General features: G+C 48.9%; 8 protein-coding genes across 8 annotated transcripts; 4 read left to right on the plus strand and 4 right to left on the minus strand.

Moving 5' to 3' along the window:
* Nucleotides 1–42: 42 nt before the first annotated feature.
* On the plus strand, nt 43–3,557 carry M430DRAFT_105387 (hypothetical protein; the record flags this gene model as incomplete). The annotated part of the gene is made up of 12 exons (XM_024861004.1): nt 43–67; nt 136–223; nt 276–347; nt 397–434; nt 503–698; nt 760–841; nt 897–1,031; nt 1,084–1,110; nt 1,162–1,244; nt 2,270–2,276; nt 2,868–3,076; nt 3,185–3,557. 12 exons carry the CDS (start codon nt 43–45, stop codon nt 3,555–3,557), a joined length of 1,335 nt encoding a protein of 444 aa, XP_024719077.1.
* Nucleotides 3,558–3,799: 242 nt separating this feature from the next.
* M430DRAFT_143708 (hypothetical protein) lies at nt 3,800–4,966 on the minus strand (the record flags this gene model as incomplete). The annotated part of the gene is made up of 3 exons (XM_024862839.1): nt 4,452–4,966; nt 4,095–4,399; nt 3,800–4,050 (listed from the first exon to the last, which is right to left on the minus strand). Exons 1-3 carry the CDS (start codon nt 4,610–4,612, stop codon nt 3,800–3,802), a joined length of 717 nt encoding a protein of 238 aa, XP_024719078.1. The 5' UTR covers nt 4,613–4,966.
* On the plus strand, nt 4,788–7,634 carry M430DRAFT_29648 (hypothetical protein; the record flags this gene model as incomplete). Its single annotated transcript, XM_024865891.1, has 7 exons — nt 4,788–4,959; nt 5,037–5,044; nt 5,235–5,255; nt 5,314–5,581; nt 5,968–6,134; nt 6,175–6,310; nt 6,367–7,634. 7 exons carry the CDS (start codon nt 4,788–4,790, stop codon nt 7,632–7,634), a joined length of 2,040 nt encoding a protein of 679 aa, XP_024719079.1.
* A 1,006-nt stretch (nt 7,635–8,640) lies between these two features.
* Nucleotides 8,641–10,477, minus strand: M430DRAFT_106195 (hypothetical protein; the record flags this gene model as incomplete). Its single annotated transcript, XM_024861065.1, has 2 exons — nt 8,641–10,262; nt 10,321–10,477. The coding sequence occupies 2 exons, from the start codon at nt 10,475–10,477 to the stop codon at nt 8,641–8,643; spliced, it is 1,779 nt and encodes a 592-aa protein (XP_024719080.1).
* A 1,111-nt stretch (nt 10,478–11,588) lies between these two features.
* On the minus strand, nt 11,589–12,845 carry M430DRAFT_29650 (hypothetical protein; the record flags this gene model as incomplete). The annotated part of the gene is made up of 2 exons (XM_024865892.1): nt 11,589–12,263; nt 12,387–12,845. 2 exons carry the CDS (start codon nt 12,843–12,845, stop codon nt 11,589–11,591), a joined length of 1,134 nt encoding a protein of 377 aa, XP_024719081.1.
* Nucleotides 12,846–14,708: 1,863 nt separating this feature from the next.
* Nucleotides 14,709–16,487, minus strand: M430DRAFT_105609 (hypothetical protein; the record flags this gene model as incomplete). Its single annotated transcript, XM_024861016.1, has 2 exons — nt 14,709–16,160; nt 16,215–16,487. The coding sequence occupies 2 exons, from the start codon at nt 16,485–16,487 to the stop codon at nt 14,709–14,711; spliced, it is 1,725 nt and encodes a 574-aa protein (XP_024719082.1).
* Nucleotides 16,488–16,854: 367 nt separating this feature from the next.
* M430DRAFT_52269 (hypothetical protein) lies at nt 16,855–18,618 on the plus strand (the record flags this gene model as incomplete). The annotated part of the gene is made up of 3 exons (XM_024868289.1): nt 16,855–17,095; nt 17,145–18,504; nt 18,561–18,618. 3 exons carry the CDS (start codon nt 16,855–16,857, stop codon nt 18,616–18,618), a joined length of 1,659 nt encoding a protein of 552 aa, XP_024719083.1.
* Nucleotides 18,619–19,276: 658 nt separating this feature from the next.
* Nucleotides 19,277–21,345, plus strand: M430DRAFT_143718 (hypothetical protein; the record flags this gene model as incomplete). Its single annotated transcript, XM_024862840.1, has 6 exons — nt 19,277–19,556; nt 19,635–19,687; nt 19,738–19,900; nt 19,953–20,390; nt 20,440–20,956; nt 21,011–21,345. The coding sequence occupies exons 1-6, from the start codon at nt 19,407–19,409 to the stop codon at nt 21,343–21,345; spliced, it is 1,656 nt and encodes a 551-aa protein (XP_024719084.1). The 5' UTR covers nt 19,277–19,406.
* Nucleotides 21,346–21,394: the final 49 nt, after the last annotated feature.

The raw sequence follows: 21,394 nt of genomic DNA on the forward strand, positions 1-21,394 counted from the left end.
TACTGACCGTGACAGCTTGCCCTGCCCCCAGTCGCACGCGCCATGCATATCCAGTCGATTCCTATGTGTAAGCCCTGCGCTTCTACTCTCCCTTCCAGCAATGTCAGTAAGGTTGGCTCCTAACGCTGTGCGCAGGGACGGGAAGTAGTGATAACTACGCCTACTTGGTCGTCGATGACAAATCCAGAGACGCCGTTATCATTGACCCTGCACATCCCGAGGAGTATGTATACAACTCTGGGAGCTGGAAGAGCAAGTCACACTGACGAGAATAGAGTGGCACCCGTATTAGAGCGGCAGATAAATGAAGGCAAGATCAACCTAACTGCGATCGTCAATACACATCAGTACGTCCCGGCCGGCTGTCCATCAAGGTATTTTATTAACAACTATCAGCCATTGGGACCATGCGGGTGGAAACAAAAAGCTTGTAAGTCTGAGCGCCCTCTCCTATAGGACATGAATTGCTAACCATCACCTCCATAGCTCACAGTATTCAAAGGCAAGCCTGTAATAGGTGGGAAAGACTGCGAAGGAGTTACGAAAACACCGAAAAATGGCGAGAGCTTTAAAATCGGGGATATTTCCGTCAAAGCATTGTATACACCATGTCATACGCAGGATAGCATTTGCTGGTTCATGGAAGACAGCACCGGAAGGGTAGTGTTCACTGGAGACACTCTCTTTCATGGAGGTATGTAGCCAAAAGATGCTCGCTAAGACCCATCCATTCTGACGGTTTCTTCCAGGATGTGGTAGATTTTTTGAGGGCACAGCAGAGGAGATGAACACGGCTTTGAATAAGACTCTTGCTGCAATTCCCGATGACACAAAAGTCTTCGTATGGCCACAAACCCCTGCTTTGGAAATCCTCTAATCATAACTAACGAGTATAGCCTGGCCATGAATATACGAAAGCCAATGTCAAATTTGCCATCTCGGCTCTTCAGAGCGAGCCCGTCAAGAAGTTACAAGCCTTTGCCGAAAACAACAAGGAAACACAAGGCAAATTCACAATTGGCGATGAGAAGGTAGATTCCTTTTGGTTCAGAAGAAGACATCCATGCTGATAGTATTATTTAGCAACATAATGTGTTCATGAGAGTTGATGTAATGTCTATTGTCGATCAACGCTATACCACGCAAACTAATGTCAAGCAGGATCCTCTGGTACAAAAAGCAACTGGGAAAACTGATCCAGTGGAGGTTATGAGCAAGCTTCGTGAGATGAAGAACAGTTTCAAGTGAGTAAGTAGTATGGATGTCCGCCTGACTTGTGTTTCGAGACCACTAAAGACTTTGAATAGACCAGCGGAAGCAAAGATTTGAGAGCTGGTGGTGGGTATACCGTATATGCCCAGAGTCCCAGACGAACAAAAGGTTTCGGATACGATATTGTTATTATATCAAATTGTATATCAAAGCGCCTCTGGATTCATTCCGTTCGGGCCCTCTTGTCCGCTTTGTGCCCATATTACTTACTGAAGGTACTTCGCACTCTGCCTGCTCATCTAATCATCTTTGCTATCTCACCATATCATATATGACTCCAACTTGGACCGAATCAGAATCAAATCATTGAGACCTATCTTTCTCTTTCTGTCTCTTGTCGATTATTCCCAGCTCTCAATTCTACGTTTATTCTTGAATTCTCATGAAGAACCTCGAAGATGGGATACCTCGTCCATCCCCACAATGACAAACAATTAGACCCACGGTGTCACTTGCCCGCCGGTCACGAAAAAGAACTTCCTCGAGGCCGGTGCTTCTGCAACGCAATCCTTCGCGATTGTCAAAGCCATCTGAGCTCATCTCAATGCCTTCCATGTCTGTTATTTTGATCAATGTCTCTCGGTGAAAGTGAAGCATTTCATTGCACTTTGAGTGCTGATGTACACCCTAGGGATTCTTATATCCCTACGATTATCTACATAGATACTTGGCAATCATGAGATAGAGGGGAGGGTGCTGATTAGATATGCACCGTAAATAAAAGGCAAAGTCTCAGATGGACATGTTTTTGATGATTTACCCACGTGTTCTCCCTGCGTGAAACATCACTGGTACACAAATTCACAAACCGGCGATCAGATCGGTGTTGGAAGGTTTGATGGCGCTATTTGCGTCTTCACACGGCAATCAACTCAGGAGTCAGAAGTTCTGTACTCGCATAGAGTGGGGTTGAATAGCTAGAAGCCCCATTGGCTATATATTCTAATGTCCTACTAATCTTGTCTCCAAGAAGCACCAAACACCAAACTCATTTAAGGAGCAAAGTAGCCAGGCACTCCTGCGGAAGGTCTCGAAGAATCAAAATCTCGACCGGATGTCATTCTTGCTTCACTGTCCACACTCGCACGCTCTGAGCTGAGACAACGACGAGCTCTAGCATTTATTTAGAAGCTGTTTTAACCTTTGTATCTGCTCGCGATCTGGAGGATTGATCGACTCCAATAGCTTCGAGTATCGAAACCTTCAAGAAAGAATTGCACAAACCTTCATCCAAGATTGAGTGTGACAGAGAAAATGTAGAAGGGTTTCGGTCTTGTTGTTGCAGATCTATGTACCCAAGGATGGTGTTGTCTTGCACAATCCGATGATTCTTTAGAGATCGAAGGAAGGAAATAAAAAAGAATTTCAGCAAAGGTTTTTCTACTGCGGAACCGAAAGATTAGTAATAAACCAACTACATAGCCGAGCTCCCGATTGGTCAACCTACTTGCAGCCTCAGCCTCGCATCTTTCGCGACTCATACAGTATCGCGACATCAACAGCCTTCTCAACGGATCAAGGTTGCGCAATACAATGGTAAGCCTCTAACGTAACCCCTAACTGCATATATATACATACGCCTAACAGCATATTAGCCTGCCAAACGCCGCGCCCCGGCCCCGGCCCCGGCCCCGGCAGTGGCATCCATAACGCCCAAGAACCGCCTGTCCAAGCTGGCAAAAGAGCACAACATAACCAGTGGGGAGGAACAAGAAATCCGAGAGGCTTTTGCACTGTTTGCGCATGAGAAGAAGGGTGAGAAAGAAGGTGTTATATCCATCGGTGATGTTAGGCGCGCCATGATGTACTCCCCCACCCGCTCCCCCTCCCTACCACTCTCCTTAAATATCCCGCCCCGCATTGGCTTTGTGAAAGTTTTATGAAATACATGCTGATATACAATCTTATAAAGTGCGCTTGGTATTCCGCCATCTCCTGAAGAACTCTCGGAGTTCATATCGATTCTTGATCCCGATAATGAGGGTTTCGCAATCTTCAGCTCCTTCGTCGCAATTTGCTCCCTCAAACTACACAATCGTACCCGGACATTAGAGTCACATAACCAGGAAGTGGACGAGGCATTCAGGTTGTTTACAAGTGGGGGAGGAGAGGAAAAGATCACCCTTGCGACTTTAAAAAGGGTCGCGAGGTCGTTGAAGGAGGACGTTGACGAGGAGCTCTTGAGGGATATGATTCTGGAAGCTAATGGAGGCGCAGGCGTTGGCAGCGGGGTGGAGAAGGATGAATTCGAGAACGTTCTGAGAAGGGCTGGCGTTTGGAGGTAGTACGTTGGGCTGGGAGGGCGTTTGGTCGGGCATCGCTTGTGGAGTTTCCGGCATTTGGGAATAGGTTGGTCCTCATGAAGGCGTTCTAGATGACAGATTGCTTAGGTCAAGATGGATCGTGTTTAATTTTGTCTGCAGAAATGCTGGTAGCTATGCAAGACACAGAAGCATTCAGTCGCTGCTCCGAGATGTATAAAATGGAAACCACGTTGTATTTGAAAGCCCGTTATCACTATACCTCGTTATGTTCTGGGGTCCTCCGCTGCTGGAGCAGAGGCGGTAGTCATGTTGGTTGATGCCTTGAATCCTGCATGATCTGAGTGCTTTTTATAGAAGTAGTTATCCGGTTTTGGCTTCAGTTCTTCGGGAAGCTCTTCCAAGACCGTTGCCAGTATAGCATCGATTGACTTCTGCTTTGAGGCATCCCTGTGCCAAATGGATATGAGGTGTGAGTTGAACCGGACTGAGAGACCGACACCGCACAGTTGATCACCTGGCTGGGTTAATCCTGCTCTGCTTTAATCGTTTGAAACTTACCAAGCTCGAGACAACTTTGCAGTTTCTCTCCAATAGCCATCAACTGAACTCTCGTCCAGAAATTGGGCCCATTGAGTTTTGGTACTCTGAAGGTCCAACTGCCACCATTGATGTTCCTTCTATCTTCCCACACTGGCTGAAATCCTTGTTTGAACAAGTATATTGATTCACGCATCTTGATTTGATCTACTGGTGTATTGTTGTTGTAGCGCCAGAAGTCCTGGACGGACTCAATCTGCGAGCCAAGCTGCTCGAGGGTCGCCTTATACGTTTCGCCCGAGGCCTTTTGCTGATCCTTCTGCTGCCTGTGAGAATAGTCAGCCACTATCTAGCTACATGCATCTAAGCCGAACCGACCTATCGAAATACACATTCCAGTAATGCTGGGTTGGTAACGGTCGCATTGCCTTCAGCATATTCTTCTTCGCATCGTCACGCTGTTCAGCAGGAGAACCAGTATCGCTGAGCGCAGAAGCCGTTGACAGGCCTCTGGTCATAAGGGACGGTCGCATCGCCATTGTTTCTCAGCCTTCTGCCTGACTTTGGGTCGGGTTTGACAGCCTCCAGGTCCCGCAGTGCAATGAGTGATAAGAATTCCAGGCTTCAAAGTCACTGGGTATTGGGGGAGGCGGCGGCAAGGGTAGTGTCGATTATAGGGATAGAACGAAGAGGTGATTCGGGGAATCAATAACAATGGAGAGCAGCATAGAAGAAAGAAGGGCAGCGGAGGAAGAGGTCGGGAAAGGCAAGAGCAAGGGCAAAAGAGATAGCAAAAGCAAAAGCAAAAGCAAAGGGCAAATGGGTTCACAGCGGTTGGACAGAGGAGAGGGAAGATGTTTGGTTGTCGTAGACTCGTACGGAGTAGGTATGTGAGACTGAAACGCGAGGCGCCGTGGACCTCGAGTTGGAGTGGAGTGGGGTAATTGTTCTACAGTCTTGCAGGTACTACAGTAAGTACTGCCTATCTAGGTTAGACACGGTAACTAGGCAATAGTAGTTGGGGCGACCTAGCTTGTTTGAGGTAAATCACAATGTGTAACAGGCTAAAGTGAAACGGCTGATCCCGATTCCCGTCGCGCTCCAAGTTTCGCGAATCGCGCCTAATGCCTACTGACTGGGCGCTTAACGCTTAATTGTTAGAGCTACTCTGTATGGAGTATAGTACGTATCTGCAGATTCCACCTTACTCTCACAGGAAAAGTGCGCTCGCTTACCCTAGCTACCTTACTACCTTAAAATTGCGGCGTTACTTACACGCCTAGTCACGTGCACGTGGGGCGTATCAAAATTCGCCAGAACCGCGCAAACCTCACTGCTCTTCTTGAGATCTCTCTATCCACTCGCAAGGAACTGCCAACGCCAATACCTACCTGAGTATTCTGGCCACACATCTCATCTGACTGACCTCCAAAAACCCAACCTCCTGGATTTCTGTGCCCTCCTCTCCGATTACGAGCTACGAATTCCGGTCACCTCCCCTCTACCTAGTACGTATGTAGAAATCAATGAATGTTCTGTTCTTTTCGTCCCTGGGTCCTCCCTAGGTGCCCTCCTACTCACTATTGTTGAAAAACCTCTCCTGCCAATCTTCTCCCTTTTTTCTACATCGCACGGCTCCCCACGTTCCCCCAGCTGCACAGTCCATTCGAATCAACCTGCCGCTCCCTTCCCCCCTCGTCCCTTCACAAGATCTCCTCCCGAGTGGCATAATGTCTCGCCTTCCTCATGCCGTCCAGCGAATGTCAGTCATTCCTCAAGCTGCTGGCAATGGCGGCAGTGGTGGAAGCAGTTTTCTTGCTTCTCTTGCGCCCCATCGCATCATTGACACCTCATGCTGAGATCAAAATCCTAATTGAGTGTATCATCCTCCCAGGTACCGACTTCCCTGGCGCAGATACCCTCCCTGTGCTGGAGCTTGAAGGCTCGTGGAATACGTTGCTGGGGCTGAGACGACTGAGCGCAGCTACGACGACTACCCCATCTCCTTCCCCATCTTCCCCCAAACACTCGTCGAGCCTGAGCTTGAGCGTTGGCTCGAGGGTACGTCTATCTCTTCCGCGCGCCTAGACATTGACCACAGACTAAATCTGGTGGCACAGAAGCCGAAGCATCGATGAACAAGAAGCGAGTCTTTAGCCGAGCTTTTGCTGGCCATGGCCCCGTTGCTGAAAGCCAGAGATCCTTCAAGATCGCAAAGACCATGATAGCATCGTACGGTAAGTCTAGTATATCAGTGACCCATTTCAGCATGCGTTCACTGACCATTCTCCAGCGTCGGGCGACTACAAGTTCTCGGAGCGCGTTCGTAATATTGTCGAAATCCAAGGCATGGACTTCTTTAACCGCAAATGTACGAAGCTGGTTGCTAGAGCTCTCGACTACGAAGAAGACGCCAAATCTGCTTATTCTGAATCTTGTGACGGTGTGCCCAGTTGCCCCACACGCCGCGGTACGGCTGATGGGGAAATGGACCAGGCGTTTGCTGACGTAGATCAATCGGGAGATGAAGATGGAGAACAGGAAAAGGAGAATGAGCCCAGGATAGATGACGACTCCAAGGATGCTAATAGGCTATCGGGGTCATCTTCCGCCTCGTCCGAGTCTACTCAATCTTCCGAGTCTCCTAGATCTTCCTCCGAATCCGAGTCATCTGAGGGCTTAGAGAGAGAGGGTTCATCTGACCGGTCTGTTGAGCTCCCAGGTTCACCCTATGAGCCTGTTGAGTACTCCGAGGAGTCGGCCAACATTATCAAGCGAATAGATGCCGAGGTGCCCAAGCAAGTCAACGGTGGAAGCCGGATCGACAAGCAATTATCTCTCCACAAAATGGCTAATAGCGAAAAGGAGCTCGATCAGTTCAAGAAGTACGGGGACCTGAACGACAATGAGTGGGAAACCGAAGATCCAAACCGATACAGTAACGACGATCCGAACAGAAAAGTTCACGATTTCGAATACCAGAGCCCCCCTTCCATAACAACCAATGAAAAGGAATATAAGCCAGAACCATTCCCTAATTACGTCGAACCAGATCCTTCTGAGCTTGACCTTATCGCTGAAGACATTTTCGATTTTGGGACTCGCAATAACATTACCGATACTTCCACCGACGACTCATCCGCATCTGCGTCCACATCTACCGCCGAGGCTATTCCAAGTAGCCCTGAGAGCATCGTCAACTTCCGACCTCTCAATCAAAAGCCATCCTTCAAGTTTACTCCATCCTCGTCCATCGCCAGCAAGCTTCCAGAATTCCTCGCTTCGATGAAGGCCGCTAATGACGCTCTTCAGGCTGACATCGCCGCAGGAAGGCTGGGGGATCATCTGCTTGAGATCAACGATGCTACCCAGCAGGAGCGTGGAGATGATCCATACGTCGAGATGAACCTCGGCCTTGGTGTCCTCGAAGAGACCACCAGCCATATCAGCTCGTCTGATAACGGTATCAATGAACCTGACGTCTCCACTCGGTCCATTATTGATGCCGCTCTTCAAAAGTCCACCAGTGGCAAGAAATCTGTAGCTATCGAGGAGCTTTGATAGACTGCTTTGATCAGCATTAACACGCCGTATAGCAAGTTTTCTGTTGCTATTGCAACGAGAGGCTTCACTGCACATTCGCTAGCTGCCTGCACTCATATATTTTTGTAACATCTGGTATTCCTGTCGCTGTTTCGACTTTGCAGCGTCGTGCCTCTTCCCCACAGCCCGACTACCGCCGTTGAGGGACTATGCATCATCATTCCACGCTCTTTGTACATATTGTGTCATGTCGTTGGGTCCCAATCCGTTTCGCCTTGCAATGAAGTTCTTGCCACATCTTTCATTCACGATGCTTTATTTCTCATCGATTCCACGAACACTCTGTTTCTGGTGCTGCCTACGTACCAACCTTCTACCAGTTTAGGGGTTCTTGCTTAGCAGATTTCTTCTCATTCAGCAACTCATTCTCATCGTTGAGGGGGTTCTTCTATGGTACCTTTGACTCGCGCATACCTTCAGATTTGTGATACCCGTCTTCATGTGAGGAGATAAGTTTCCATTGTACTTTAGACTCCAAACCCTTCACAGGGATTCAAATTACTCTCCCTGTTTCCTGTCTTTTTTTTTTTTCTTCCAATTGGGGGTTGGCTTTTCCAGCAAGGATGCCCGTCTTCTCTCGGCCATTGGCGCTGTTGACTTGAATGAAAGGATGGAGTATCGCGACAAGATGGACTCGTATTACACCACGGCTTTCTTTGCCTCTAGTCTCTACTCATAAGGGTTTCGAGGGATGGAGGGCAGTTGGTACATTAGTGTTCCAAGAAAGACACATCGCCGCCTGCAATCTTGCGACATCAGCAGGCGGTATGGCAAATATTTCCAAAGAATAAAGTATACTTGATAATAAAATTCCGATCTTTAATGTACGCTATGGTGACCTCAACATCCCAACCAAAGAAAGGCTTAAGGTAGCTACTCCTAACACCGTCGCTGACCCACACACGTTATAGTACCAGTATTCTAATCCTTAACAAAACGGATCCAACCCCGTCCAGAGCTAAAGTCAGTTGACTCTGCTTCCTAATGGTGTAACAAACCTGATCTTGTCATCCCCAATCTTTCTCTTAAAAACTCCCAGATCTTTCAGCAAGTCCTTCATGGAACCCTGGACTTCACTGGCCCTCTCCTCATGAACTGAAACATCAATACCTTCATCCTCGTCACCATACTCTCCAGCAGGCGCTTCCATCCTCTCATCGTTCTCCTTATCATCCTCTCCAGCCTCAAACACGTCACCCTTCCTGCTTCCACCTTGCATGGTATTACCCCCACTCCGCACTTCAATCGGATTTTTCAGGCTGTCAAGCGCAAGCTTTAAGTGCAATCGCAGTGCATCATTCTCTGTCTGCAAGTTACGAATCTTACCCTCAGCTACCATACTCCGTTCTTCCATCATGCGCTGCATCGCAATGACTCTGTTCTGGTACTCTTCCAACTTTTCTTCCTGCTCTCTTCCTTCCTTTTCTCGTCGCCGACTATCTGACACATTGAGTTGCAGAATGCGTATCTCTTCAGCCATTGCGGCAATTTGAGCATCTCGTTCGGCGGCTGAGACATGATCCTGATTAACGACAGCGCGAGTGCGGATTCTCTTAGCTTGGTCAGCATAGCGTAGTGTTGACAAGGTCTCATCGTAGTCTGAGGGTGCTATGCAAGCTATCATAGCAGTTTTACTATTTCCTCCCAGGGAATCCTTGAGCAGCCAAGTGAGGATTGAATCTCGATATGGTACCACATCCTTATTCCTCTTACCCGGTCGATGTTGCTTGGGATCGGCAAGTGCAGCGATCACGCGGCCAAGTGTAGTGAGAGATTTGTTGATATTGCTTCCTTCTCGAAGACGAGCGCCAGTAGCCTCCGTTGCTTTTGCTCGCTCACTGCCTGCTAAATCTACAAGTCGGATTCGTGCCATGCGTTCAGTAGTCTCATCCGTGTCCATATCGTGATGGATTTGCTTGAGCATAATGGTGAAAACCGCGTGACTTCTGCTACTCGTGTCGTTCATCTTGGTACTTGCTGTCGTGCGGCTCGCATCTCCCATTTTCATATACCGCATGATTTCTGAAATGTTCTTAACAGGCGCATCCGTTAGATCTTTGATGTATGGCCCCTCCGTTGGCGACTCCCTAATCTTGAGGTAATACGGTGGTTGGTTAGGGTGCACTGGGACAAGGAGATCGCGAACATGTTCATTATAGACTTCGAAATAAGATACTCGTACGTTGTACGAGATATTAGGTGTTTCATTGTGGGCGGCTTCGATGCGTTGAAAAAGATCCTCACAAGTCCGGGGAATGAGACCCGGTTGCTCTGGGGTTCCCATCATTGTATAACTCTTTCCAGACCCAGTCTGGCCATATGCAAAGATGCATGTGTGGTAGCCTTCGAAGTTGTGGTCTAGAAACTCCTCACCCAGGCAATTGTAAACGTCCTCCTGGTGGGCATAATGCTCGTCCGCCTCGTCATGACTCCAAAATGAATTGTCGAAGGTGAAAGTCTTCTCCTCGATAACCTTGCGAGTCTTCGACCTTGAATTGACAGGATCTGTATCGGTTGGTACTAAAAGCGTCGTAGCCTGAGTGATTGGATTCATCTGTATTAAGCATTCCGCGCCTCGCTCGATTTCTGCAAGGGAATGTTAAAAATGAATCAATTGGCCCCATTTACTATGCGGTCTTGTTACCTCTAGGAAGAAACCCTCTGACCCTGACTACGACTCGAACGTTTCCGCCTGGCGCATCCATTCTGCCAATTGGTGTCGCACTTCCCTCTCTTGAACGTAGTGAAGGTGTAGAAGCGGAGGATCTCACAGGGCGCAATTCCGATGCCACTCCCGGCATCAACCGTGGGTCCAGAGCCATTCCAATCGATGTATCGTTGATATCAGGAACAGTTCCGTGGAAGCTGTGCTGTGCTGTAGTTGGAGGCACAGTATGCTGTTCTCGTTTCCCGGTGTTTACCTACCCACGTTACGCGTTGGCGGGGTGAACTGTATACAGGGTCTGACCGACCTGGCTGCAAACCCTTATGAAGTTGGTGTAATGATAAGCGTAGGAGTGACTGAAGACACGGGCTTGTCTTTGAGTATGACCCTCCACAGGGCTGCTAGATTTTATGCTCCAGAAGCACGTTGTGTTGTGTTGTGTTGTGTTGTGTTGTGTCGCGTTGTTGGTGGTGGTGGTGGTGGTGAAGTCCTCTCCATGCCTGAGGCACCACATTCTTCTAGGTATTTGTGGCTTGCAACGAACTGAGCAGACTCTGTCAACAGCGAATACCTCGTCCCTGGGCGTTCTTCATTGGGGAGTATAGAAGGGGGAGAGAGGGGAGAGAGGGGAGAGAGGGGAGAGAGGGAGAGGGTGAGAGGGGGGGAGGAAAAGAAAGGGGGGTCCTCGTCGTCTTACCTCATCAACCATTGTTTCCTGTCTTCTTCGATACCATGACCCCATAGCCAGTCCAGTGTCACCATGGAGTCCAGATCAAAGACTCACAGCTACGGGATACTACGATACAGACGACCGTACGGAGGTGACATATTGCCAATGCATCAATGACAGAAAGCCACGACTGACTTTAGCAGGATTTTTCACAGTTCAGATGGCTCATCAGTAAGGATCAACATAGCAAAACTGGAGTCCTTTTATTAGCCAGGTACAAGCAGGTTCGCCCATGGCGGAGGACGGGAAAGGTGATCAGACTATAGCAACAGCAGTGAGGAGTCTCTGTTACAGCACATCCCATCCTATTCTCTGAATGGTCGAATAATGCAGTCCTTAAGCCTCGGTGACAGCTCTTTGACGCCGTAACGAAATAGTCTGAGAGTTGTTAGGAGGCTATATATAACATGGCAGCCATGCGGCCAATGGGATGTATGTGAACCCACGTTTGGAGTATCTACTACACGTCAAGGATCATGCAAAACACGTCTCTCCCAGCCAGAATACCCTGCGTACACTAAACATAGCGGAGGTTAAGTGTGACACGGTCAGGAAAACACGGAGAGCTTCGCAGACCACGACCAATCAACATCCACAAGTCAAAGAGATGTTGTTGCTCATCAGGCTTTACAACAAACTCGCAGACAGCCAACATAGCAGGTATACCATAGAGTCGAAAACCCTCTGGCGACGGAAAGGCTGGGCAGAGTTCGTCCCTGTCTCCCTCGAGGTCCACAAACTCCAGTCGAATGTCAAATGGTCTCTCTCTCTCAGCAGCCACGATGAAGCCCCATACGTACAGCTCTTGCAGCGAGGTCATGCCCTCCATGCTTAGAACAGACCATGGAAAGGAGTTCTCAAAGTGTGGCAGCTGCAAAGCTAAGCGTTTGATCACAGACAAACTAGATGACTTCTCTGTGCGGTACAGCACTTCATCCAGTGTTAGCCCTGGTGGCCAACCGATGCGGTTAAGCTCCGTAGAAACTTCGAGGAGGTCTGTTTCTGGATTGAAGAGAAACGACCGCTTCCGACCACAAACTTGATAGCAAACGTGTTTATACACCCCCATTGCACGAAGAAATTCAGCGGCTTCACCACTTGCCTCGGTCACCGAAGGCCGAATAACAAAGACTCGAAAGTCTCGACGATGTTCAACCCCGTCACTATCAACTATCGGTGGAGATGCGTAGGACTATGTGAACCACGGTATCAGAGCTATTCCTTTGAGGTACGATATGAACTTAAAAAGATGAGATGGTCGGACCTTGGGAAATAGGCAATTTGGGAAGTACGATAGGGGTTTGGGAGCACAAACCTCATTGGCTACCAAGACTCGGGGTGCAGCAGAAAGAGCCCAAATCTCATGCCTAATTTCACGAGGAAGCAATGGAAAGAGGGTGAACGAGGGTGCAGTAGTTGTGAAGCGTCTCATCTGGTAAGTGATGGGAAGAAATGTACTGGACTTGGCGATCATGAGAACACGGCCGGTATTATCTGTGATCTTGAGACTGCTGCCTTCAGTGGTCACGATCTTGGTTATGGGTGCCGGAGCATGATGATAATGGTACTTGTCGACTCCAGCGGGATCGACACTTGCAATAGCCGTACTTGAGAGCCGCTCGTAGGCCTGGAGGACAACGGCTTGTGCCTGTCCCACGTTGGAGGCTTTATGGCGAATGATGATAGTTGGCAGGGAAAGATCGAGGCCGGTCATTCCCCTCTCCTTCAACTTCTCAATAATCTCACTCTCACTCATGTTCTGCTGGGAGAACATTGTGGGCTTGGCAGGACCAAGAGTTCCGGTTTTCCCCCCTGGAAAAACAATTAGCAAGTGCTCGGGTATGCGGCTTCTTGGAGAGCCTTGAATCCAATTGACCTGATGAGAATATGGGGAAGTAAGAGTGCTACTGAGAGCGTGGGAACAGAAGTGAGAGGGCTTAGGTGGATGTGTGTACTGGAATGAAAGTGGTGGTGACTGGGGAGTTGACGATGGGGAGTTGTCGATGGGGAAGACGAAGTACAATGAGATGAGAGGGGCTGATTTCTTGAAAGTTAACTGCTTAGAGCTGTTCTGAGGGTTGACAGGGTACTTGAACTGTCCTTTGCATGGGCAGTTAGTAAGATGTCCACAGAAAGATGTCGTGGTGCGTCTTGCGGGGAGAATGGATAGAAGTTGGAACTGCAACAGTATTGATCAAAGATACCGACTTCCTAACATTTCGAGATCGAGAACAAGGTTAATAGTACAGTACTTGCAGACCGGGTCAGTGATCGACAGTGGCTGGACGTTCGGGAGGGGAAGATAGCGAGTTGATGGCAATCAGATATCTGTGGCCATGGCGAGAAGGTGAATAAGATGAAGGGGGAAATTGGTTTGGATTATAATTACTGACGATGGCATGAGAATAGCGTGTTGTTGCTATGTTGCTATGTTGCTATTGTGGAAGGCGTTGTTGATACATCCACAATAGCCACGTCGAGGCAGGAGAGAGAGGTTGCCGAAGAGACCAATGCTGGAAAGCGTTACTTGCTTCTCCGATCAATGATTCAAGAGAGGCAGCTTGTTTCTTTTGAGATTAAAAAGGCTGTGGTGGTTTGCGGTTTTCATTTGTTTGCAAGAAGGGGTTGCGAAGGGTGTATTACCGTATATTTTCTCTTCTCGGGGCCAGCCTTTGAAGCCTTATCCTTAGAATCGATCGCCGGTATGCTTAGTATGACAGTTTCATATCTCCAATGGTGCGTGAGCGAACGGTTTTGTCTGTAGCAAAGCGGACGCTTCCATGATGTTGGGTCGATGCTTCTTCGTTCCTGAGGTGGTTTTCACAGTTGCTTTTCGATTACATATTACTGGCTGCATATTTCTATTCCAGTTTGAAATGATAGCCATGGAAGAGAGTAGTTTCATGAGGCTCAACTCTTCTCGGGCGGATATGCCTCTCGATATCGCTCTATCAACGTCAGATCTACAGTCACCAAATTGTCAAGACTTTGTAGCAATCTAGAAGTAAGGCATGCCTACTGCTGCTCTGGCAATAGTTATGACGATACCCCAAAACTCCAGTTTTCTATGGACTAGAAGTGGTCTATCCGTATTTTACGTTGTGCGAGTTATCCAGGCACATGTTGTCTATTGTCTGTGATATCGCTATTGATACATCCGACAATAAGACAACGGTGCCAATTATACAACCAACCCTACACAACAATATGGCTGACACCAGTAGGTAGCTACCAACTAGCTTTAAATGTCCGCATGTGGCACCCGAGGCTGCATTACGATGAATACCAAGTCCCACCATTCAACAGTCCCAAATCGGGCTATTCCATGGGATCCTCGGTCCATGATAAACCCAGTCAGGTGTTGGGATGCTTCCGGAATTCTATTCTATGGTAACCTAAAATAAAGAGTTGGTCCCGCTTTATATATCCCAAACAGGTCCACGGCTTGTTGGCGCAAGACCTAGGGAGGTAGGTAAAGTAAGGTAGGGTAGGTATGTTCGCCCCTATTCTCTCGCTTAGTATCCACGTGACAACATGCCAAAGGTCAGTATCCAGGTAGGTACCAATTTGAATCTACCTTACCTACTTTTTTTTTTTCTCAAAAACCGCCTAAGGTAAGAATACTGGGACCCAGAATCTACCGTAAGCCGGTCCCAAGCAATTCCTCGCCAACCTCTTCCACCAATGCTTCGTCTGGAAATAACTTCCTCTTCGCAAGAACAGTGCCTTGCGCATCCATAGCTCTCAGTAAATCCATCAATTCCCCATTCTCTGGCGTGCAATAGACCAAATACCCAAAGGCAAGCAATAAGCCCTGCAGAGCCTCTGGAGATTCTTCTTCAACTGCAATGGCCTCTAGTAAAGACGCTGCAAGCTCGATTTGATCACCTTCTAATAAAGCATCTCGATGTTCATCTAACCGTAACCGACTGTTTGCTACTGCGATGTTGAACGACAGACTTGCTGCTGCAACTCGCACGCTAGGGTGCTTTTCGTCTAATAGACTCGTTGCGATCAACTGGACAACCGGGCTAGCGAGTTTGGGGCTATCAGAAATGCTTTGAGGATATAACGGGCTAGAGAAAAGATTACAGACTGCCTGCAATGCTACGAGACGTAATGAATATGGACAATCGGTGAAAGAGTTGACATAGGAAAGGAGATGCGCAATGGTTTTGTGGTCTTTTTCTTCTGCGTAGTAGCCACTGAAACGTGGGTCTAGAAGCGCAGCACGAAAGAGATCAACGACTGTAAACATGACTTCCGGTAGAAGTTTGGAGGGGGCAGAAAGCAGGAATTGACTAAAAGAGTGGAGATCAGGAAGGGTTGATTCAGCTACACCAGCAGTAGCGCGGGTGGATATGAAGTGCATGATGCCAGCAACAGCTGCGCCTTCCGCTAAAGGCCCCATCTTCGTTCTCAGTTTTTCAAGTGGGGGTAGATTTCTGTACAGGACTGGCGTTGTACTCGATCGTCGCAGCGCCGGAAGGCGGAGCGACTCGTGTTGGTGTGGTGGCCATGCCGTCTGTATGAGCATTCGGACATTTTTTCGAAGAGTGCTGGGATCAGGCCCCGTCCATTGATTCTGCTGATTTCCTTGTATGAAAGTGATAAAGGTAGGAGTAGCTTGAATACCGTACTTAGTGCTAATATCGTATGCCTTCGAGATATCGACTGTAATGAAAAGAGCCCTGTGAGCTGTCTCGCTTGCTAGCTCGTTGTACAGGGAGTGAAGTTTCTCGCTGGGTTTACAAGTGGGCGACGTGAAGAAGACAACTGCGCATGAGGTTCTGGCATTGGCAAGTAGTCCGTCAAGTTCCTGCATAGTGGTAGGTCTCCTGACTGAGACACCAAGTTTTCGGTGTGTTAGAGAAGTAGAAACCGGACGTTCTATGCCCAACAGCCCGCCGTTCTCGGCCTTTCTATTCTGAACCATATCATTGATCTGTGGCCGAATCATTCTACCGAACGGGGTATCGAGCACAGTCTGGGGAAGACTTGTGATGTGCTCTGGTATACCCTTTCCGAGAAGGAATGTCGCAAAGTCATTGGAGAAGTTGTTGCAGTTGTGGGACCAGAGATCGTATGCCTGGGTGTTGCTGGAATCAGCTACTACAGTAATACCGATGGGTCCAAGACATACCTCAGGAGTGTAAATCTGCTTGAGGGAATCCAGATACTCCATAATCACATCGATAGGCAGGTCTGTCGTTCCCAGCTCGATTATCTGTATAGGCTGGCCCAGGTGGGTGCTCCCTGGATCCAGGGTCTTAATCCCCCCATCATAAACGTACTCTAAGCCTTGCATGACAATTGATGTATGGTAGATAGCATCGATCTGAATGCCGAGGAGCGCAGCAGATATGTTCTTCGCCAAGCCGCGGGAGAGATCGTAGACATAGAGCTGGACATTCATATTGGTTGCGGCAGTCCTGTAGTTGTATTATTCAATGTTAGATATGAGAGAGAGAGAGAGAGAGAGGAGGTCACGAAGTCAAGAGAAGAGGCCGGCGAGGCCAGGCAGCGCGAGGACGTGTGATGTACCGATGTACCGATGTACCGATGTACCTGTCGATGGGATGAAGTGCAGGGATTGTGGCTGTGCATTTGCGGCGTTTGTGGCTCAACCGCTTTGCGAATTTCCCCTGAACGACAGCCCTTGCTCCTTTCACCCTCCTCCACCCTCCTCCACCTCATCTTCTTCTCCTCTGCCTCACCACCTCCGGCTCACGTCACTCGTTCTATGCGTAGCCGTATGCATTGGTCATTCTAGTCATTCCCTTATGAGACGCTCGTCAGTCTCGCTGCCGACAAGAATCGTAGCACACGACCCCCACGAGAAAGCTGCCCGGTACAGCACCAGAGGCGCAAATAGCAGTGCCATAGGCACCCTGGAGAAAAGAAAAACCGCTGGGATGACGCAAAGTCAGCGATCAAGATTTCTGAAGACTGGGGGGGTCCTCCTCTTCGTCATCTTCTTATTCTATTATCTCTCGCCCAACGGCACTGATGTCTATACTGGAGGTACGGATTACTCAAACTGTGGGGAGACTCCTCTAATAATACTTTCTAGTCACCAACCTGGGTAACTCCGGCGGCCAGACTGCATCAGACCCCTCAGCGGGCACAACAAAATGCTCGAAATCCGCGGATAAGTCGAAGCCAATTGTCCAATATGCTCTCATGATAGATGCTGGGAGTACTGGATCCCGAATCCACGTCTATAAGTTCAACAACTGTGGCCCCACACCTGAGCTTGAAGATGAGGTATTCAAGATGACAGAGAAGAAGCCTGGAGGGTCAGGGTTGAGTTCTTACAAGGAGGATGCTGAGGGAGCTGCAAAGAGCTTGGATGTTCTCATGGCTGTTGCGATGGAGACAGTTCCTGATAAACTCAAGCGTTGCACACCTGTTGCGGTGAAGGCTACAGCTGGTCTTCGATTACTCGGCCCGGAGATGAGCCAAAAGATTCTGGACGCGGTACGAGATAGGTTAGAGACCGCGTACCCCTTCCCAGTCGTTTCAAAGGAGCAGAACGGTGTCGTTATCATGGATGGTATGGACGAGGGGGTATATGCCTGGATTACTACAAACTATCTCCTTGGAAACATCGGTGGACCCGATCACACCGAGACCGCCGCTATATTCGATCTCGGCGGTGGCTCAACCCAGATCGTATTCGAGCCTACATTCAAGAGTACCAACCATGGGATGCCGGAAAAGCTAGCAGAGGGTGACCACAAATATAAGCTTACGTTTGGCGGCAGAGATTTTGAGCTCTACCAGCACTCGCATCTTGGCTACGGTCTCATGTCTGCTCGAAATACCATCCATCGAACTCTTATCGAAGATCTTTACTCATCAAATCCCTCCGACACTACTTGGATCGCCGAGCCGGTCATCAACCCCTGTATTGCTCCAGGTATGACTCGTCTTGTCGATGTCAACCTCTCAGAGGGTCACGCCCTGGGTACTACAGTATCTGTTAATATGACTGGACCATCCTCTCCGGCTCCAGCTCAGTGTCGAAAACTGGCCGAGAAAATACTGGTAAAAGACGCCGACTGTGCCCTAGCCCCTTGTTCGTTTAATGGTGTCCATCAACCTTCTCTTGAGAAAACTTTCTCCAGAGAAGACATCTACATTTTCTCATATTTCTTTGACCGCACTGAACCCCTTGGCATGCCAGAAACCTTCACATTAAAAGAACTTCACCGTCTCACGGATCAAGTCTGTGGCGGTGAGACTACCTGGGATGTGTTTGAGGGCGTACCGGGCGCGATCGAAGAGCTAAAAGGCAGGCCAGAGCACTGCCTGGATCTCAACTTCATGATGGCTCTCTTGCATACCGGCTATGAAATGCCCATAGACAGAGAGGTCAAGATCGCGAAGAAGATCAACGGGAATGAACTTGGTTGGTGTCTGGGTGCGAGGTACGCTTCCTGGTTTTGGTTGCAGAAGTTTATATTCCTTGCTAACATGTCTGCAGTCTCCCTCTTCTGAGTCAGAATTCAGGATGGCAGTGTCGTGTCGAGGAAGTCGCGTAAACTCTTTGGCGCTTTATGTATGGCTGGCGTAACGGACTTGTATTTTTTTCGGCCGTAGACATCAATGACAGGTTACATAATGTACATTACTCTCGTCCTTGACACCCATACCACTATACGCTGTGACCGTGGGCTAACAGCTGGAGGGAGGGAGTCCGGTACCTAGGTACTTGTAATTAGCCTGCAGCAGTCCCCAATAACCCACCTAATGCTCGTCTGGGGGTGACTTTGTATAGCCTCACTTTGTTTCATTGTCAGCAGGTGATATAATCATATATTACGGTTGCCGGTGGAGGAGGGGGGGATATACGTCTCCTCTGCTACGAGAAGCCGTACAAGCCGTGTGGTCTCACCAACCCCATTGAAGATCCTTACCTTCTATCTAGATAATAAAAGGAGCTAAGGGATCGGACACGCACCTCGGTATTGTAGAATACCTAGGTAAGGTTAAGTGAGTGCCTAGTAGCCTACCTAGGTAAGGTATATGTATATACATATATATATATATCCTCAACATGGCACACAGCCAGCCCCGCATTACTCCATACTCCTCTCATTCCTCCGCAACATCTTTACCCCAGCCAATCCGAATTAGCCCGCCTGTGGAGCACCCCGCACCCCGGGAAACCCCCCCGCACCCCGGGAAACCCCCCCGCACCTCTCTGTCCAAGCTCCATGGAGACCACTAGCATCGGAGAAGGACTTTGTACTCAGGTATTTATGGATGGCTCGTCGCCAGAGTTCTCCCAGACCTTGCGGGACATACCTAGGCAGCACACGACATCAGCATGGCAGCATTCACCTCGTCTCAGTATGCCCTTGCTGCTGGAGGCATTGGCATTCTCCTTCTCCTTGCCAAAATACTTACAATTGGCCGGAGACCAAAGAACTATCCTCCGGGGCCTCCAACACTGCCAATCCTCGGGAACATGCATTTGGTATGCTTCTACTTCTACCTCCTGGCCTAACCCTCGGACTCCGTGACCAGATCGCAGTACGCTGACTGCAGGTACTAGATGCCTAAGAAAGATGCCCATCTACAGTTCCAGAAGTGGGCGCAAGAATATGGGTAAGTCGTCTTCATCTACAGCCCAGGTGGCCATGGACTCATTGGAGCAGGCCTGTATATTCCCTCATCCTGGGCACAAAAACCTTGATCGTCTTGTCATCGGATACGGCAGTCAAAGACCTCTTGGACAAGCGAAGTGCTATCTATTCGGACAGACAGCCAAGTTATATGGGTCAGGACTTGGTAAGCGGTGGACTGAGAGTCCTGCTTATGGTACGAGTGTCCTTCCCCCTATGATTCGAACAAGACATAACCTATGATCCAGAGATACGGACCCACCTGGCGCATGATCAGAAAGATGGTACATAACATCCTCAACATCGTCGCGGCCAGATCCTACGTCCCTTACCAGGATCTCGAAAACAAGTACATGCTGCTGGGAATTCTCGAATCCCCGGATCTCTTTGCCGATCATATCAGACGATACACAAATTCTTTGACAACCCAGATGGTCTTTGGCTTCCGCACATTATCCATCGACGATCCAAAATTGAAGCAATTGTTCCATGGTTTCGAGAAATTTTGCGAGGTTACGGGGAATGGCGTCGCTGTTGTCATTGATCTGTTTCCTATTTTGAGGTATCTGCCGGATTTCATGCTCCCAATGCGTGCATACTGTAAGCGTCTGCACGCAAAGGAAAAAGATCTCTACGTTGGACATTGGATGAATGTCAAAAAGGCCATAAAAGCGGGGACTGCGAAGGTTTGTTCGCCTGGACTCAAGCTGCTTCTCATAGCTAATGACCCTCCAGCCTTGCTTCTGCGTCGACCTCGTCAAAGCACAAGAAGTCGAAGGCTTTTCCGACGACCTCGCAGGGTACACTGCCGGCTCCCTCCTTGAAGCCGGCTCGGACACAACAGCCGCGACCCTAATCGCGTTCATTCAAGCCCTCGTCCTCTTCCCCAACGTCCAAAAGCTCGCCCAGGAAGAACTCGACCGCGTCGTCGGTCAAGACCGCCTCCCCACCATGGAGGATGAAATGAATCTCCAGTATATCCGCGGCTGCGTCAAGGAAAGTATGCGTTGGATGCCTACTGATATCTTGGGCGTTCCTCATGCTGTCACCAAAGACGATTGGTACATGGGGTATTTGATCCCAAAAGGAGCAGGGGTGGTCAACAATGTCTGGACCATTCATATGGATCCTAAGAGGCACCCAAATCCGCGAGAATTTGATCCTTCGCGTTATGCTACAGATTTTCAGACGGCCGGGGAGGCAGCTGCAAACCCCGATGTTTCGAAACGAGATCACTTTACGCTCGGTACAGGTTAGCCATCTTCTATTCATCAGTTAACTATGAAGACGATTAACACTTTCAAAGGTCGGAGAATCTGCCAAGGAATGCATATAGCCGAGCGATCGCTCTTTCTCGGTATCTCACGTATCCTCTGGGCCTTCAACGTAGAAGCTCCACTGGATGCGGACGGGAAGAAGATCCTACCGGATCCGAACAAATTAACGCAGGGATTGTTCGTCTTGCCAGAGCCGTTCCGGGCGAATATTAGGCCAAGGAGTGAGAAGCATGCAGCAATGATCAGGGAGCAGTGGGACAGCTGTTTGCCATTGTTGGATGGGGAAATGCAATGGCGAGAGGTCCCGAAAGGGATGGCTTTTAGTACTTATGATCCTACAAAGCATCAGAGTGCTGAATTTTAATGGCGATCTAAAGACTGACCGTGGTTGAGGTTTTTAGTCTAGGCTAGTT

This window comes from Amorphotheca resinae (genome assembly GCF_003019875.1).
Source record: "Amorphotheca resinae ATCC 22711 unplaced genomic scaffold M430scaffold_9, whole genome shotgun sequence".
NCBI lineage: Eukaryota > Fungi > Ascomycota > Leotiomycetes > Helotiales > Amorphothecaceae > Amorphotheca > Amorphotheca resinae.